Source organism: Solea solea, chromosome 12, assembly GCF_958295425.1.
Source record: "Solea solea chromosome 12, fSolSol10.1, whole genome shotgun sequence".
Classification (NCBI taxonomy): Eukaryota; Metazoa; Chordata; class Actinopteri; order Pleuronectiformes; family Soleidae; genus Solea; species Solea solea.
The window spans coordinates 25,898,615-25,918,702 of record NC_081145.1 but is presented as its reverse complement, the minus strand read 5'-3'; the positions used below and the strand labels follow the sequence as shown (position 1 = coordinate 25,918,702).

General features: G+C 39.9%; 1 protein-coding gene across 1 annotated transcript in view; it reads left to right on the top strand.

The window, feature by feature from the left end:
• necab2 (N-terminal EF-hand calcium binding protein 2) overlaps positions 1 to 20,088 on the top strand; it is a 147,154-nt gene that overhangs the window by 107,632 nt on the left and 19,434 nt on the right. Inside the window, exon 10 of the mRNA XM_058645367.1 lies at positions 13,231 to 13,343. Coding sequence (XP_058501350.1) covers positions 13,231 to 13,343 — 113 coding nt within the window. The remainder of the gene's footprint in view (positions 1 to 13,230; positions 13,344 to 20,088) is intronic.

Here is a 20,088-nt window from a genome sequence, read left to right as displayed (position 1 = left end):
AAAAAAAAATCCTAAGTCCTCGCTGGCAGCTCACAAACTATTCAGTGAAGACAGGAGCCAGAAAAACAAAAAGCAAAGCTAACACCTCCAAACTCATCAACCAACAAATTAACAAGACAATGTGCTAATTAGTGAAACTGGTAGGTGGATTTTTATTTTCTTTGGACAGTGTCAGACGAGTTGTTTCCACTTCTCTGCATGTTTAGACACTTCCATCCTCTCTGCAAACTAGAGAACCCTCTGCCAAGGCTGCACAGTTTTTCCCACAGCGTCAGAACTATTTTTCAGATTTTTCGGAGGGCTGTGCTGCCGGAAGTGACCAAGGACTTATAATAATAATATAGCCTTTACCGTGACATTTTTTTACTTGTTATATGGCCTTACCGGGTCATCTTGGCCCTAACCCTAAACCCCTGCTCTTTTTCGGCTTTTCATGTTTAGCCGGCCCTCAGTATGTCACTTACGGCACCACATCCCTCAGAATTGAGCTGAAATAGGCGGAAACGTGGAATATAAGACCACTGAGTGTAAGTAATATTACTCATTGGTGTTGCCAATGAGAGACAAGTGGCATTTTCAATATTTCCATATGTCCGCCGCAACTTTTGACAATATGCTTCAAGGAATAGCCTCTTGAATTAAACCAGTGCCAGTGAGCGAAGCCGAGCGCCTGGAAGCAGTCGCGCTCTTCTGTTTTCTGGCTGCAGGGATAAACCACCAAACTCTGGCAGCATCTAAATGTCTAAATGTCTGTTTAAACAAGTGGTCAACAATTGGTGGCCTGCCGTGGACTGGCCCATCGGCATCAGTATCATGGCCCGGGCAGATGATTTAACAAATTATTTTCTTGTCTTCACAAAAACATTCAAATTTCCTATCGTGTTCAGAGCTTTTATTTTGAAAAAATATGAACTGATTAAAATAGATTCTGTTGCTAGAATTTAACTTAAACTAAATGTTTTGCAACGTCCACACTATTGTTAGCTTAAAGCAGCAAACGTGGGTTTTGGTTTTTGACGTTTGAAGGCACTTTACGATGTTTTGGCACAAATATTCAGTTGCTTACAAAAAAATAGTCTCTCAACCACCTTTACTTTCTGATCCCTGGTGAAGACTCTCCTTGGTTGTTTTCCTCACTCATTGGGCTATTTACTCTTTACTGCCCCCACAATATCCTTGTGGAATTGCTCCATTTCAGCCCATTATCGTAAGCTCTTCTGTGACGTGCACAACGGCAGACGAAATTAAGCGCAACACACTGACAAAAGGCTCCGTCCGTCTCGTCTTTGTCTTTATAAACAGGCCTGTAGTTTTCCCAGTGGATTGTGTATTTCTAAAGGCGTGTGTTATCCTGAGTGGGTGCAGTCAGACTGTCTCTAAGTAAAGTGGGTTGCTAAGCTGAACCTTTGCTGGGACTTAGAGCTTGAGCAGATGACAGGAAAAAGGTTCTTCTCAGGAGAAGTTAGCTTAGCATCACTCCTGAACATATTTATGACCTGGATGAGCGAGAACCTTCACAGATGCATTAAAAACAGGTTCATCTGTGTCTTCAGAGAGTTTCTGTGAAGCCTGACGAGGCCACAAAGAGCCTTGTTCTTTCTTACCGCTAATGTACAAAGGAAAAGATGTGCCTATAACTGACTTTCTTTTTTCAACTGAGAGTGAAGCAAAAGTCATGAAATGTACAACCCTGGAGTCCACGCATACCGGCTTAGACATGGTGAAGCAGACCGATCAGCCATGGAAACTATGGATTTGGCCTTATCTGAGGTTGGGGGTCACAGTGGCAGCAGGCTAAACATGGTGGTGTCCCAGGCGTTAGTTTCCCTCACTTTCCACCACTTCCTCCTGTCCTGTGGGATCCTGAAATGTTCCCAGTCCAGATGGGAATCTATAATAATCCCCCTCTAGAGAGTTCTGCCTCTACATTGGGGTCTCCTCAGTTTGGGGGAGCTCCTCCAGCCGAAATAAAAAGGACTTTAAATGTCAGCCATGTCAGAGTGTAATGAGCTCTGCTGAAAGCTTTAAAAATCAACCTAACGTTAACAAAAAAGACTAAATAGTTGTCATTTCTACAGTTGTAGATGGTTTATGTGTGGATGTACTAGGAACATGTCTTTATCCTTAATTAAGGCAGATATTCAGTGCACAGGCACCTTTAAATTCACTAAGTCTGTGTGTGTGTGTGTTGTGTCTTTTTGAGACCTTTAAACATTAAATATTTAATCAGAGGTGGTCTGTTTTGGTCCTTTTTATATGTGATTCTCACATATTGGGATGTTACACTAATCTTTATTGCAGTTTGTGCAGCGTTGAAAGGTCACATGTGTCCGTGTGAAGCCTGCAGATGAGCTCCAGTGGAGTTTACATGAGATGACATTAGAGAAAGCAGAATTATTGTGTTAGTTTGACTAAAACTAGACTTTTAAAACGTGTTACTCCATGAAATCATAATAAATCATAATGATAATGCGATTGGAACTTTAAAGCAAATTATGAATAAACACAGAATAGACAAAAAAAAACTACTTAAATGAAAAGACATAAAAACATAAAACACCGACAAGTGAAGGTGTTAGAATGAAAGATGTTCAAAAAAAGTGAGAAATGACGTCTCAGTCTGATGTTTCTCTATGAAAGAACACGGTGAATATTGCAGACGGTGAAGCTTTATTCATTTATTTATCTGTATTTATGACCAAGTAAGTGAATTATTGAGAGGGGAAACATACTGAGAGAGAGGGAGAGAGGGAGAGAGGGAGAGAGGGAGAGAGGTCAGCCCCTGGTGGAGTGGTTCTCTTCTTGAATCATGGATGAGAGCAGGAATCGGACAGTATTTATGTTTCATGGTTCATGGAGGCAGGAGGGCAGCAGAGTGGTGAAACATGCCCAGAGGTGCCTGCAGGATACTTGCCCCCACCCCCACCACCTCCCACTGAAGTGTCATCGAGGAAAATTCCTGCCAGCTCCAGGTGCTCGAGCAGAGTTTGACATCTGACCTCACAGATGCTCACATTTCCCTCAGGGAATAATCCATCGTTCTCCTTTGTGTGTTTTACGTGGAAAAAATCAATTTAACAGAAACCCAAGCGTGTGAAATGAGCCTCAGCTCAATGTGCTACTTTTATTTTTATTTTGAATCTCACCTTATTGTGTAACTAACTGAATGTATTATCTTTAGAAACAATGGCCTTCATTGTATATATTCCAGTTGATATAAGAGAAGTTTCAGTAGTTTTAAAATAGCTTTGAAGACATGAAAGAAGAATTTTGACTTTCTTTCTCAGAATTGTGCTGTTTTATCTATTTTCTAATATTCTTCCGTACTTTACTTTAATATAAAAATGAAAGAATTGACACATAATCACCTCTGCTTTTGCTGAGCGTGTCTCTCCCATGAACCCGCCTGTGACCCAAACACTCACGCACTACACCTGCCTGAGCCCACACTCACTTAAAAAACAGCTACATTTGCTGCTTTTTCCTTTAGAGAAAATCTGCATTTTTTACATCACAGCACACAGAGGAGGCTTGAGGCTCTCGGTGTTTTTTGTCACTCTGTAAATTCAATAACCACAGTGAAGTGCAATAATCAGCCACCGTCCCACACTCTGCAGCTCCCTATGTCTGTTTGTCGTCGTCCCCTCCTCCCTCCTCTCTCCTCCTCCTCTTCCTTCCTCCTTCCTTCCTCCTTTTCTGCTGTGACACAAATTAGTCGACGCAACCAGCAAAGCTGACAGTGTTCACTGTAACTGTTCCTCTGTGTGTGTGTGTGTGTGTGTGTCTGTGTGTGATGTGTGTTCAGGTATTACTAATGTTGTGGGGACCTAAACCTGTTTACACAGTCACATTATGGGGACTAGAAGATAGCTCTTTCCTTGAGCTTTGTCTTCATTGTCTTTCTCACTTTAAATGATTCCATTGACTCTTTTGATGCAGGATTTTGTCCAACTGTTCACTAAGAGGAACATTTTTTTAATCTACAAATTAAACGCACGGTTCTCAAAGTGTGGCACACGTGCTTCCTCTGGTGGTACTTGGAGGAAAAATCATCAATACTCAATCATCAATACTCAATCATCAATAAATCAATACTGTTCCACTGTGTATACCAGACTTTATTAGGTGAGCCAAAGGGTTTAAATGAAGTTTCCTGACAGAAATAATGATTATTTATGGCATAAAGGGAATAAGTTGCAGATTCTGTGACCAAAATAAGATATAAAAAATTGTCTTATTTATCACCAGTGATAGAAATGACAGACAGAGGAAGAACCAATTTAACAAAAAAACAACAAAGAATCCCACTGAGAGAGGAACAAAGAAGTGCAAAACCATTATATTTAACACTGTATTTATTTATTTCTTTTACTTTTTGGATTGATTTTTTAACTGAAAACCAATAATTTGTCATCATTTTAACTCTTTAAATGCCACCTTGAAGTGCAACTACATGATTTTACCCCCAAAAAGGTACATTTAACACTGTACTTTTTATTTTTTTATTAAGTGACATGAAACATAACTGAAAAAAACCCATTATTTTCTTTCTTTTTAGCATTCATTTTTTTCACTTTAAATGCAACTTTTTAAGCTCAATAACACAATTTATCCCCCGTACCAAAACGTTAATTTAGTTATTAGTATTTGTTATTTTTTTAACTGTCTAGAATTCATTGTTTTAAAGTGTAAATCATACATTTAATCTCTTTTTTTAAAGCATAATAACACATGTTTTTTTCCCTGAGGCGAGTGATTAAAGCCACTGAACGAGCGCTCAGAGAAGTCGAGCAGTCACGCGTCATTTACCCACATCCAGCGACTCAGTCACAGTCACAAACACTTGGAATCACCAGGGGAAAGTTGTTACTTTCGTTATTCATTCATCATCGAAACACAGTGAAACCACTTAACAACACAAAAGACCGGATATATTATTATTATATATTATTGCACATTTTGTGAAAGGAAAGCGAAGGTCAGGAGGAACAAAGGCAAATAAAAGTACAAGAGAATATAAAAGGTGAAAACTATCAAAGCTGAAGCACAGAGTTACACACAAACAGTGTAAGTGCAGCATTATTTCACTCTGATACAGAGAGGCTCAGTGGACGTGAAGCATAATGTCAATATTGCTACCGTGTCAATATGATGAAGGTGCAGTGGACAAAGAGTCAAAGCGGCAGGTAGTTAAAGCAGCCAGGCACAGATCTATAGATCCACAGAGACGGAGGCGGAGCGCTCGCCACAGCGACTGCAGAGGAAGTCGCAGAACACAGAAAATGAAAGTCAAGGCAGTTCGTTTTCTTTGCTCAGAAACGGAGCTGGTGCTAAAAAAAAACATCAGTACATAACGATTCTCACATACAGTAAATGGACCAAAATATTCACTATGTAGCTACGTGCAGTAGATGGATGGATGGATAATTTCTCCTCACTGGTTAACGCTCTTGCCGTTTTTTGAAAAATGGCACCTCCCTGGTGAGGTGTTCTGAGGCAACGTCCCATGGAGAGGACGTCCCGGGCGGGGAAGACCCAGGACTCGCTGGAGACACTATGCCTCTCAGCTGGCCTGGGAACACCTCGGGATTCCCCTGAAAGAGCAGGAAGAGGTGGTCGTGGAGAGGGAAGTCTGATCAGAGAGAGGAAGTGACGATACTCTCTGACCAATCAGTGGCCAGCAGTCTTGTTGACGTCACATTACAGCTCACTTGGATCAAATCAATCAAAAAAAACAGTAGAATCAAGTTGTGTAGTGTTAGGACTGTTAGTCTTTGTCACTTTGGAACATCTCATGGTGTTAAACGGTTAAACTGTGGAGTCACAACTGAGGTAGAAGAAAACAGTCAGGCTATAAATGTCTACATTTCCAGAAGAGTGAACGGCAGCTGGAAACTGAAACCTTAAAAACGTGTTTGTGTGGAATCAGGCACGGATCATTGTTGTCTTCTTCTTAGCTGCTGGACGTCCTCTGTGAGTGGAGATACGCTAACGTGAATCACTGCAGCAACACTGAGATGGAAGATAGATCCTCACAGAGCGGTGATACCCCCTGATGAATCCATACGCAGGCGAGGTTGCATCAGAGGATTTCACAGAGATCTGATGTGTGTGTGTGTGTGTGTGTGTGTGAGAGAATCACAGGGATAAAAAGAAGACACACGGCCTCAGAGAGAATCTCTGTGTTTGTCAGATAAAACAACTGAGTGAGTGAAGGTGGTGGCCATAAAAAAAGCTGGATTTATTTCAGCTTGTGTTGAATTATGAGGTGTTTTTCTTGAGGAGGATTTATTTATATACTATACTATAGATGTGAACGTCCCATTTGTGCCGTACTAACTCATTGTCTTGTCATTTTAGTTGTATGAAGCTCATAAGTGGGCCACACGTGGTTACTGCTGTTGTCTTTGCAGCATAAACACAAGACCCAGATTTGTGAGTCTGTCAGAACAAAGACCTTTCTGCATGGAGTTTGCATGTTCTCCCCGTGTCTTTGTGGGTTTTCTCCGGGTTCTCCGGGTTCTCCGGGTTCTCCGGGTTCCTGCCACAATCCAAAAACACACAGAGGTTAATTGGACACTCCGTATTGACCGTAGGTGTGAGGGTATGGTTGTGTCAGCTAGGATTGGAACCAGCAGGCCATCATGTGGAGGATAAAGCCGTAGAAGATGAATGAAGTTCATAATTGTTTAATTTGTCTCATTCGTTTTTGTCTTAAAAGTCTTATAAAGTTTCCCATTTGCCTATTTGTCCTCTGTTTTTCCCTTAAAAAGACATCAGGACATCACACCGGCTCTTTGACGTGATTCCATGCATTAAAGGAAACCTGCATGCTAGTTGCCGTTGCTAACAATAGTACGGTGGCCCGGAAAATGCAAAAGCAGAAAAAAAACATCACCAAATACATTCACCTTGTGGCTTTAGCGTTCACGTTGAGTCTTCACGGAGTGTTCTCACAACTCCTCGTCCACTCGTCTCATTTGAAGACACAAAAGACACATTCTCAGTCGTTGGTAAAAGCAAAAGAGAAGTTTTTGCTGATACAGATAGTTTTAAACCTCTGCCACCAAGTGGCCAAAGACATGGGCTACAGCAGCAACAGCAACAACAAAAAAACAATTACTGCAGCTTTAAATGCCTTTAAACTGCTGTTATTTTGTTTATAATTCAAAGTTACACACTACAGCTTTAAGTATTATAGCAAATAGCCAGAAAACAAGGAAGAACAGGATCCTAAAGGCCAAAAAAAGGCAGACCTGACTGTGCTTCTTTTTATTTCTCTTATCTTATTACTATTCTATTCCCACTGCAGCAGCCGCAGCTCAGGACACTGCGAGCTGCACTGGAGTCATCCATCTACAGAGAGGAGATATGCAAATGATGCCCGAGCTAATGACACCGTTCTTTTTTTTTTTTTTTTGTGCTCTTTGAATAAATGAAGGATTCCTTGAGCTCAGAGCACGAGGAGGAGGAGGGATAGTGATGATGAAGTAAAAGGAAGGATGAGTAAGAGAGATAAATAAAAAAGAAAAAGAAAAAGAAAAAAGGGGGGTGAAAACAAAGAAGTGAGCAGAAGTGGAGGTTTGACAGACGTAAGGCAGGAACTGGGGCGATGAAGAGAAGTAGAGAGAGGAAAAGACCTGAGGGAGAAGACCAGAGACCAAAGAGTCAAGAACGACGAGAGGTGTGACATGAAGACCTGCAACTGACAAACTGGTATTTCCCAGTTCCCATGGTAACGCCAGACTGGTTCCCCCCATCTCTATATAACACACACACACACATGCTTTCACTTCCCCCCATGTTCAAACCCAGTAGGCTGCAGCATATCAAACACACGCGTTTGTCTTTCTACGCCTGTGAGGACACGCTCTGACATCACATGACCTCTACATCTGACCCCAACTCTAAGCATGACCTTTAAATCTGTGAAACCAGAATGTCCTGTGTGTATGTGCTTGTATTTATGTCTTTGTGGGGACATTTAAAGTGCTTTCCCAGGGTTAAGACCTGGTTTTAGGGTTATTATTAGGTTTAGGTTAAGGGATAGGGTTTGGCACTATAGTTCTATACTACTATAATCTTTGTGATGACCAAAAAAAACATAGGGAGTGAACACATTTTTGGAAAGTGAGCACATTTGGCTTGTCCTCATGTCCTGTAAGGGCTTTTTGGTGATGTGTGTGTGCGTGTGTGTGTCCTTGATGGAGGGTAATGATCTCTGCATATTTTATAATTTTGTTAGTGCAAAGCTCACTGGGGGGGGAGGGGGTGTGCATATCAATGTGTGTGTGTGCACTTGAATATATATTGTCTAAAAAAGACATGCAATCCTATCTTTTTGGGGACATTTTGACCTTTAAAAGGCTTTTTCACCGTAAAGGCTTAGGGTTAGATACTTAGTTGTGATGGTTAAGGTAAGGGTAAGGGGTTTAGGGAATGCAGCATGTCTAAGATGTGTCCTCACTCACATATGAAACATATATTATGTTGACTTGTCTTCATTATGGGGACAAAAATCAAGTGAGGGTTAGGTTAAGGTTAAAGTTAAAGTTAGGTCAATAGTAGTTATGGTTAAGGTTAAGGTTAAGTCTCCAGACTGTGTGTGTGAATGTGTGTGTGAGTTCTTGTATTTCTTACCTCTTAAGGACCTTGTCTCTGTCTCTGACCTCGTCACTGGGACAAAAACCTGGTCCTTATGAGTGCATTAGGATTTCAGAATCTTTGGACCAAAGACAACGACATGAACATTTCAACACTCGTGTCTCTATGTGGCAGCAAAAGAACCAGCCACAACCTTTGTTCTTCCCCGTTCTCTTTAGAAGATGAAAGCAGCAGCAGCAGCGCTGAGTGCTAACAGGAAGCAGGAAAAAGAAAGTAAATCAATACATTTATACAAGCCCTCTGAACAAAGCTGCACATGACTTTATGGTTATAAGTCAACCACTCGTCCAATCACACCCGACTCGTTGAGTCACCCGTGTCCTATAAACACAGAATCATACACACAACACTAATTTTGCAGGTTTTTATGGGTGAAATAATAAGCTTGGTTGCACAGTAGATGCTGACACAACACACACACACACACACACAGACTCTGGCAGATCATTCACTATATCATATATTATGCGATTGGTAGTGATGACTGTTTTCACTGAACATCCCACCTTACATGTCATTGTTTATCATGGAAGCATCATACGTTTGAATTGTTCATGGCTCTTTTATGACATGATTAGTGATTCAACTCTCCCCAAACTTTAACTCACCTATTTCATTCCATGCATCAACGTCCTGATTAACTTCCTGAGTCACTGAGAGTTGACAAGAGAGCTGGAGGGGAAACAAATGGACGCAATCTGGATCTGTGTCATTAAACATTCCACTGTGGGTCACGTTAGGATAACTTAGACATTATTAATAAAGGCCAGTGTAATGTAAATTACTGCTGCGTTAACGTTCGTCCATTATTTAACGAGAGTTAACCACGAAATCTTTTGCTTGTGTTTGTTCCCGTCGTTCAGTCTTCTTCCGCTCGCTGTGAGCACGTTTCCTAGCAGTGATTCACCTCCATCGTCTCTGTAGATCTTTAGGGATCCAGTAGAATGTTCTCCCGTTAGTCTGTAAGTCTGTCGCTGACTGTTTTGTCCACATCTACATGGAATAGAAGAGTATTTCTGAATTTTCCTCCAAGTACCACCAGTGTAACATGTACCACAGTTTGAGAACCACTGGCTGTTACCTTGATTGTCACAAATGGATTTGTTGAAGAAAAAGAACACGATACAAATAAATAAATAAATATTTCTGACATTATTTGTTAAAAAAAAAACACCAAACACAGTTAAAACAAAAAGTCTTGTTTCTCTCGTGTATTTAAAAATAGCACATTTCCTGTTTTTCCCCACATTCTGTTGCCAGAATGAAGTGTTCAATTTCCACCAAGCAGTGAAATTATTATTATAATTATTATTACAGGTGACATAAAAATGACATTAATGGCACAGGTGCAGTGGCTTAAAATAAAATAGTCTGCAAGAGGTTTAATTATGTTGCCACTCTTCTATTTTGCCTTTTAAAAAAATAAATAAAGTGCCTGAGAGTGCATTTCATAAATCCTGTAATAAATATGACGTTCAGACCAAATCTATGTTCACAGATGTCTGTGTTTTCATTTCAGGAAATAATTTACCAATTGTATTCATTAAAAGCAATGCTGTTTTCTTATTGGTCTATAAGTAACATCTTTATATACCCACTTATTTTCACTAATTTCATTCATTCTTTGAATTTCATTTTATTGATTTATCCACAGTTCCAGTAAGCCTCTGCATCCTGGTAATCCTCCTCATTTCCATGCGTAACGTGAATAATTCCATGTTTTACACCTGCAGTCCTGAGCTTGACCATGTCCGACGTTAGGTCAGGGAAGAACAGGAGCTCCATCTCCCCATGTCTGAGTGTGCGTTCTGTTTTGGACAACACCAATTTCTCCTCCTTTGCCGTATGACGTTGCATCCTCATAATCATGGTCTTATTCCCGGAGCCTACTCGCTGGGTAATTTCAACCACTGGCTCAGTCCTGATCTTGCCTTTAATAACATTGTTCACGTAGGCTGTAGGATTCCCCTTTTCTGCGCCTATCCGTAGGCCGTGCACTCTTAAATTGAATTTCCGACTGTGCACTTCCAGTCTTTCCGATTTATCACAGAGTTCAGCGTTCTCTTTATGGAGATGTTTTAAATCCATCTCCTCAAGTGCAGCAGCACACTCTTCCATATCATTCAGTCCATTTTCAACACCATCTAATTTCCGACCACATTCCTCCATTTGTGCTTTGAGAGAGTTCAGTTGTGGTTGAATTGTGGTTCGAGCTACTGCAAGTTCTTCCTTCATAATCGAGCGGATGAACTCCGACTGTCCTTGCTTGTCGATTCCTGTCATATGGTCTATAGGTAGTATTACCTGCTCAGGTGGGTTTCCACACGCTGTATGTTTGTTCTGTCGCTGTCCACACTCATTCTCACCAGGCAGTCCTTTATTTTGTTAGCTAGAACTTTCATTGACTGTATGTTCAATTCATTTCTATTTTAGCCACTTTCGCGGAGCTTGGCTTTCACACTGTCTCTCACTCCTTGTGCATGCTCAATGTGGACTGTATAAAATGAATGAATGAATGAATGAATGAATGACTAAAGGTCCGTACACTTTGAAGCTGACCGTTAACGCAGAGGTTTCGCAGGACAGTGAAAACGGCTTGTGATTTATCGCCTCTGCAGGGCCACAGTGTCAGTGGGGAGCAGATGTAATCGCAGTGATTTGGTCAGGGAGGCCGGACGGTTAATGGAGTGGTAGTGATTCGATTAACTGAGGTTGCTGGGCAATGGCGTGTTTCTAATTGAGTTGGTACAATGTGTGTGTGATTGTGTGTGTGTGTGTGTGTGTGTGTACTCCAGGTACTTGTTCAGGTTTGTTCATTGTTAAAGATGCTGCACTCACAGCCCGAGCCTCCTAAATCACACACACACACACACACACACACATATCTTTACTGGAAAAACATCTGGGCGCGTTCACTCATTCATGCAGCTTAATGGTGCAGCAGTGCTTTTTGCCGCATAACAGCGATTTGAGGTAATGGCTGCAGATAAACAGTGATGTTGGGAGATAAACACGCGGCAGTAAAAACGTACAATCAAAGCGGCCGAAGAACACGGAGCGAGCATGCGACTGGAAGATAATGTCTGAGACTTAGACGCCGCTCATGTACGAGCTGCAAATATCTCTTCGGTGTACGGGAGCGCTCTTATGTCCTCGTTTTTTCCTCTGACAGCTGCGTGATGTGATAATCCTCATGTAAGAGACTGTGCTCCTTCTGCAGTCACTTATGAAATCTCAAACACAACTGGGATTATGTGTCATTACAGAGGAAAAGAGTGGAAATATTTAGAGAACGAACTGCGTGAGCCGCAGGGAACAGCAGTGTTTTCTTGAGTGGCAGAGGCCGAGGAACCTTTGATAATCCTTCAGATTATTGTTATATCTGTGGCTTTGCAGTCGCGTTTGAGGGGGTTAACATGCATGACCTCTGTGTTATTTCCAAGTTTACTTTAATATTTAATGATAGTGTAATATCATTTCTTTATTATCCTTTTCTTGCTCTACATTTATTGTTATTGCATTAATTAAAAAAATAGTAAAGTCATTTTTACATCAAATGTATTGGCGCCATTTTTTAGTAGACTGACACCAAATGCACCTCATAGTAAACTCAACGAAAATCTTTCTGAGATTGCTTCCATTCAAGATTAAAGCTAATACACAGGAATGGTAAGAATCTGCCATCCAGCAACAACATCATGTGGTTTATCAACGCTTTATTATTAGCGTTGATAAAGATCCCCAAAATCAAATTGTGCTTAGGTCCCTGTCTTTAAGGATGCTCAGGATTTAATGTCTTCATCTCTGTGACAGAGGAGACTCAGTATCAGGGGCACAATCAGGTAAAGTTGGAGTAAAGATTTGAAGAGCTTGGAGCAAGTTAGCAGGGTGGTAAATAAGGTTAGAGAGGAGAAGACAGAGTGATTAACACGTACTTTTTACAACCAGAGGGACAGAGTGTTAGAAAAACTTAGTGTGTATCTCCCCAACACACAATCACAGACACAACTCTTTCTTTGGACGGTGCTTCTGGAACTCAGCTTTATTCATCCAAAACAAACTTGGAGCTGCGTGGTGCAGTGAACAGCAGCAACACTCATATTCAAAATCAGACAATTATGTTTGTAAGAAGCCAAAATTGTGAAGTCTTCTGAACATCCAGGTTTATTTTTATTTTTTTAGGAGTAGAATCCACTTGTGACGTTATTCATCTCGGCTTCTCTGTGTTTTCTGCCACAGACGACGCCTCGCTTTGTCGAGACATGCCTCACAGATAACAACATTGTTTCTGTTCATGCCTGTTCATGGCAAGAATAATAACATCAGCATCACAAAGAGGTTATAAACTGCAGCTTTAAACAATACGGTGGTCTCTCTCAACACAAGATCCAAGCAGTTATTACCTTTTCCTGGAGACTGTAAACAAAGATCCCATTTAGTTTTGCTTTGAGAAGTGATTTGTCAGTGACAAATGTGTTTTAAAATATGTGTGTTTGCATTTAAATCAAAGTTGACTCTTTCTGTGTCTCTCTCTGTCTCTCTCTCTGTCTCTCTCTGTGTGTGCAGTCCTTGCTGCTGATTCGTCAGGAGATGGTGGTTTCCCAGAAGAAGCTCGGCGAGTTCTGCGAGGCTCTGAAGCAGTACCTGAAGAACGTCTCCGCTCAGAGAGACTGCTTTCAGTAAGTCCCACATCTGCTCCATATCTGCTGCTGCTGCTGCTGCTGCTGCTGCTGCTGCTGCGGCGGCACCATGAACCAAATCATTTTAAATATTTGATGTGCTCCATTTTCAGTGTCGGGACCTCACTTGCTTTTCTCTTTTTTATTAAATAACGCCTAAAATATCCCCCTCTGGTCTTAGATTGAGGAAGCGTGTGAGTAAACAAACGCACATTTCTTTAACCTGAATTAGAAAGTGTACGAGTGAGAGAGTGTATCATGCATTGTCCCTGAAGTATAGTCTGATATAGACACGCTGCATCTATTATAAACCTCTCACTCAGAGCTTTAGGGTGCTGTGAAAGTTTAATATCCTCAGAGATTTGTCCAGAGCCCAGACTCAATATACCGTGTGCATATGCCTGACTCATACTGTGCGTTTGCCCTTGGTTACACTTCCAAGTTTCTGTCTCTGCTTCACTACACTTATACTGTGTTAACTACTTTTTCCTCCACTGCTCACTGCAGTCCAGTTAAATGGAGATATATATATATATACATATATATACATTTGCATGTGATTTTGGAGAAATAATAATTAACTTTATTTATTTATTTCTAGATTAATTAGATAGATGAGTGTTTTTTTTGTTAAACATTGTTTACTCAAGGCACACCAGACGCGGAGCCAAAATCTACAGGCACAAACTGTAGTTAAATCCTTCTTAAATCACTTCAGTCTCACTCTGGACATGTTTATTCACTTTTATTTATTTATTATTTCAAACATTTTAGTAATAGATGGAATAAGTTATTGAAGTAGTTACATGGGTCCTTGAAATCTTTGTGAAAAATTTCAAGATCCTTAAAACGTTTTTGAAAATTGCCCTAAATAGACATGGGTAATTGAAAGTGCTTGAATTTTTTGCAAGAAAGAAGTGAAGTTGATATTTTGGGTAAATGTTTCCCTCGTTTGTTATGACGCCACCTGCTGTTTTTGCCTTGCATTGCTTGACACGGGACAAATGTCGAGTCATAATTACCAGCAGTGTTGAGGACACTGTCCACTGTCCACTGTCTCTCTCTCTCTCCGCCGTTGACGTGAGATTCCGTGCAGAACAATGAGCGAGTAAAGTTAAGCAAGAGAGGGTCTGGGAAATGTCTCTGTCTCACCAAAGACAAATGAAGACTGACTTTGACCAAGATCCCAAGGACAATCACTGGTCCAAAAGTGGACGCCATCATGGGGCGTAGCGGCTCTTACAAGTTGACGTCCCATCTTAAGCTGTTTCAGCACATTCAGTCCTTGAATTTGACAGAATCAGTCCTGGAAAGTCCTTGAATTTGATGTCAACCAAGGCGTGGGACCCCTGCTATATATGCACATGCCAGCCACACAAGAAAGCACAAGAAAAAGTTGGTGTTAGTGAATTTTGTCCGGTTCCTATTACACACCAGTGATAAACACTAACCCACAAGTCTAGGTTTTGAACCAGCAGCCCTCTGGATACAAGCTCAATGTCCTCCCACTTGGTTGTTAGATGTCACTAAATAGTTGACCGTTGGACTCGATGATGCAATGCTCTACTGATCGAGCTTCAATTTTCTGCCAATAAACCTTTTACAAGACAACTGTCAAAACCTCAGCGTGTGTCCTGGCAGCAGGAAGCAGGAAAAACAGGATTCCAAAGAAGAGAGGGGACAACTACAGCGTAACACACACATAAACACAAGGCTGCAACTGCTGCTGATGATGGTATAAACTGTTCCGTGTGGAGATCAGTACACGCAGCCGTTTTCTGACGAGTTAAACACTGAAAACATTCAGCGGTGAAACCGGTAAAGAGAATATTTTCTCATCGTTGCTCGGCGCAGAAGTGTTTCACCACGTTTGTGACCTGACAACGGAAAAGTGACAGTGGATCCTTTGATAAAATGGTGCCTGTAATGACGCTCTAAAATGGTGTGACTGGAAGTCAGAGCAGGTTGCTGTTTATGTCTTTGTGTTGGAAGGAGCTGCAGTGACTCTGGTAAAAGCCGGTGTCAGTAAGTCACAGCCCTGCTGTGTGTGGAGGAGCAACGCTCGAGCGTTTGAAACCTCTGCTGCTGCTTCTGCTGCTGCTTCTGCTGCTGCTTCTGCTGCTGCTGCTGCTGCTGCTGCTGCTGCTGCTGCTGCTGCTGCTGCTGCTGCTGATGATGATGACGACTCATGCTGAAAAAAGCTCCAACACAAAGACAATTCACACTCTTCCAGAACTTTGTCTGCTTTGAGGTTGTGAGGTTAGGAAAATGATATTCAAGCATATTAAATTTGGAAAATCTCAATCATCGCTTGTTTCAGCTCTTCTTCAACGCAAAAGACAATGAAGACGAAGAACATGAACTAGACGAAGAAGGAAGATGAAGGAAGAAGACAACAAAGAAGAAGAGGAAGTAGAAGAAGACGGAAATGATGATGGCGAAGACAAACATGTCTAAAAACAAAGATGAAGAAGACAGACATGGCGATGAAGAAGAAGACAAAGATGATGAAGAAGATGACGACAAAGAGGATAAAGACGACGAAGAAGTAGAAGACAAAGATGACGAGGAAGAAGAAGACAAAGGCGATGAAGAAGACAAAGAGGATGATGAAGAAGAAGACAAAGACAAAGAAGAGGACAAAGAAAGGTCATTGTGTACGTTGCCAAATCTAAATCTAAATCTGGCTCCCATTCCCTTAATGATCTTTGAAAGATGAGCAGTTCAGATAATACATTTGAGCTCATAAGTCTATGCTTTCAAATGAAAGAATATTTTTTTAAGAATAAATCAAAGTTAAACCAGAGACTTTACTTTTCTTGTTTTTTAAAGCACTTTTTGTCCCTGAAAACCCTTAAGGGATTTTCTACGTACGTGACCTTTACCTGAGTCAGTCACATACTCAGGCCTCATTCATGTTGGATAAAAAAAATACCCACTCATGCTTTTGTCATCACTGTGAAAGACGGGAGGAACAATCAGCATCCGTTCATCGAGTGACCCTGCAGTCCACGTTCACTGACCTTTTCTGTCGTAATCAAGGCCTCACTGTCAACATCAGCTGAGGAAGAATGGAGGCAGTGAAGACTCATCAGGTCCATTCATCATTTCTCTGGTGTTTTATCACCGGTTTTCCACATGTTTACTGTCTTTATGCAACATTAGTTTACTTATAACTGGCTGCAGTTAGCTGCCACTAAACCTGTCTTTGTGAGGACATTTTGTCAGGGGTTAAGGCCCAGGGTTAGAATTTGGTTTAGGTTAGGTTAGATTAAGGCACTTAGTTGTGATAGTTAAGGTTAGGGTATCCCAATATTTAATTTGCACATATTTATTATACACCATTGTTATTCAGGGTATTTTTTCATGCATTTCATTGGTTTTGTTTTGTTTTTATTCATTTTCAGTCATTTTTAGTGTGGCTTTGTCCTTGTAGTCAACTGCTTGGTTGGTTCTAAACACTTTTTGTTTAGCACCAATGTTATAATAGTTGTGGATGTTTCATTAGTTTTAATTTAGTTTTGACCTTTTTGTTTAGTTTTTATCTGTTTTTACTTTTTATAAATGCTGACAGTAGTTCCTGTTTAGTTTTCATTAGTTTCTTTTGTAATTTGGAGTATTTGCCAGCTGCGAGATTCAAAAAGGTCATAGTAAGTATTGTGTCGCTAAAAACCCATCAAAAGATGCTATTTTAAAGGTTCATTAAGACACATGAACAACTGTCTCTGAGTCTGAATATAACATGTGCATCATAGTGTGCAGTTAGCCTTCAGGAGCAGCATCACAGTGGTTCTGATGATGCTCTTACTCCTTAGTTTGTCAACTTTTCAGAATGTGGGCACCATATTGTGACCTTCATCATCATCATCATCATCAGTAACATTCAGGGCAGCATAATGCATCTATAAGCAGCTGAGGTAAATAATGTATGAGGGAGGAGATGGAGGACGACTGCTGCTCATCACCCTTTCACTCTCTCCCGGTTCATCCTCTCCTCATCGCTTCATGTCATTTTGCTGTAAGATCTAAAGTTCATTCAGTTCAGTGGCTCCGCTTCCCTGCTAATTATTTTTAGGTTGAATGTGTGATTACATGCACAAACACTTTATTACATCCTGGAGCTCACAGAGCTCACGGCAGCGTCTTCTTATTTCATTTTAATGCCCGTGCCAGTGTTTGTCAGCAGCAGCAGCAGCATCAGCAGCAGCAGCAGCCTCCCTGTCCCCCCACTGCCCTCTACAGGGTTAGGGAGGAACTACAAATAATCCACTCAAAACCCATGAATGATTCATACGAACATTGTCCTGAGAAAACCACCTTGTTATTTCCCACATGTTTATTGTTTGAGCTGTTTAAGAGATTATAGAACTTTACCTTTTACACTTAAAAAACATTGCTTGTGTTACAATGAATGAATGAATGAATGAATGAAATAGCCCTAACCTGTACAATCCTTAATTATGTGTTACCCTTTAGGCTTTTCTGAAGCAAAACACACAAAAATTAGGCAACAACAAAGACGTCATGTGACACTACAACATGGGGTTAAGTGTCTTTGCTCAAGGACACAGAGCCAGGAATTGAACCCACAACCTTTGAGGTGAAAGACAACGTGCCCTACTGCTGAGGCACCACGGTTCCGTCCTAATTCCTCACTTTTTAAATACTTTTACTTCTAAAGTACATTTTATGTCAGAAAATGACTTTTGACACTTAACCCTTCAACAAACCTTTTAACAAAGCTTTTAATTTCTATCATATTGTATCCTTTTTTCATGCACATTGTTAAAAATGTCTATTGTAAACAACGTTAACTGAAATATTCACATTAACAAACCTACGCACAAAAACGTGATCGTTTTAAACCCATTCAAACACAATTTTTTTGATGCATCATGACAAAAACTTATGATGCAATATGATATGATCTGTATGATGAGGACTGATGTTGGTTTAAAAAATTAAAAAAAATAATATAAAGAAATGCTTCCACTAATCTTTCACTTATGCCAGAAACCTAAACAAAAATAATCTAGTTTGCATGAAGTATATTGAAAATAATTTATTTATTGTGTTTTTTAGACCACAAAATAAAGATACATCATGAAAAAACTTTGCAATTTAAGGGTTAAAAAAAATGCATTAATATTTGATATTTATAGAAATGACTGATGGTTGTTTAAAACAATGATAAAAAAATAAAAGATAATCATTTATACAATTTTTATGGCTTCATTTTGGTGCACTAGGTGTGTTAATGTAACTTTTTTGAAGGCGCAGTAAATGTCGTACACTTTAAGACTTATACTTAAGTTATATTGTACAACAAAGTGACTTCTACCAAAGTCATTTTCTGGTAAAGATATTTGTACTTTTACTTTTAAGTATCACCTTTTAGATACTTTATCCACGACTGGCAGCGTGTGAATCAGCGTGAAAGATGTGTGATAGAAAATGTGCTGCATATAATTGAGCTGTAAGAATTTATGAGTGAATGTGTGTGAATGGGTGAACGGCAAAAACTGAAAAGTGCTACATAAATACAGACCATTGCTGTTGTTTTTACACTACTTCTAAAGTGTCTGATAGCTGGAATTTGAAGCTGGAATAGAAAAAGTCTTTGTCTTAAACTTGTCATTATGGCGGCGAAACTTACTACACTGTGTAATTGTGATAGAAAAAGCGTCACTGCGCGTTTACACTGCTTCGTTTTACATCTTTTAATTCCCCTTTGTCTGCAGGATTGTGAGTTTTTGCAATAAGAAACGCCTGTTTGTTTGAAAAGCTCTGCAGAGAAAAGTGTTTTTTCACGTATGGCCGCTTATTACAACACAAACAAAACAGCAGCTCTGAGGAAAAGTATCTGTGTTCTCGTTGTTGTTTCTGCAGCAGCAACTCTTAGCAACACAAACGTCGTCTTTTGTTGCCTCTTTAAATACTTTTAATCATAAATTCAGTAAAAAAAATTTAATTTAAATATAACAGAGTGCACAGGTTTTTAAGCAAAAAGTAAAAGTACCACTATTTTGATAAAATTGTACTCAAGTTAAAGTAAAAAAGTAGCTTGTTTAAAATGTACTAAGTTAGTTACTTTTTTACCAAGGTTGGGGTTCTTGCTTTTGTCGGACAAGGGAACACAAATATCACATGAATTGATGTTAATTAAAGGCAAAACTTTACAAATTAAAGACATAATGTATCAGTCAATATGGGTCAAGGGTCACAAATGTCACTCACTCAGGGACCTTAATTAGCGCTAACTCACCTGTCCTCATTGCTCACTGCCAAAGTTTCCAGGGTTTAAAACGTAGTGAAGTACAGTACGTCCAAAAAACTTACTTACTAAAACTAAATTGTAAATTATTATGAATACCACATGCATTAAATGATATTGCAGCTAATTTATGGAACAAACAGTGTTTCACAAATGTATCAGACCACCTGTCATAAAAACAAGAAAACATAAATATTTTGGAAGTAAATAACTATAATTTGACATCTTAATCAAGAAATAATAATGTGATTTATAATTGTTTCTGGGGTTTTTTGTAAAAACAGTAAAAAAAAATGGACATTCAACCCAAGATGGCGGCCTTTTTGTAGAGCTTACAGCACAGTCGCCATTGACTTTTTGGACCGTCCTGACATTATGAACATGTGTACCAACATTTGTTCATGTACATGAAACATTTACAAAAAATCACCTGATGAAAATGTTTTTTTTCATTTTCGTAAGCCCCTCACC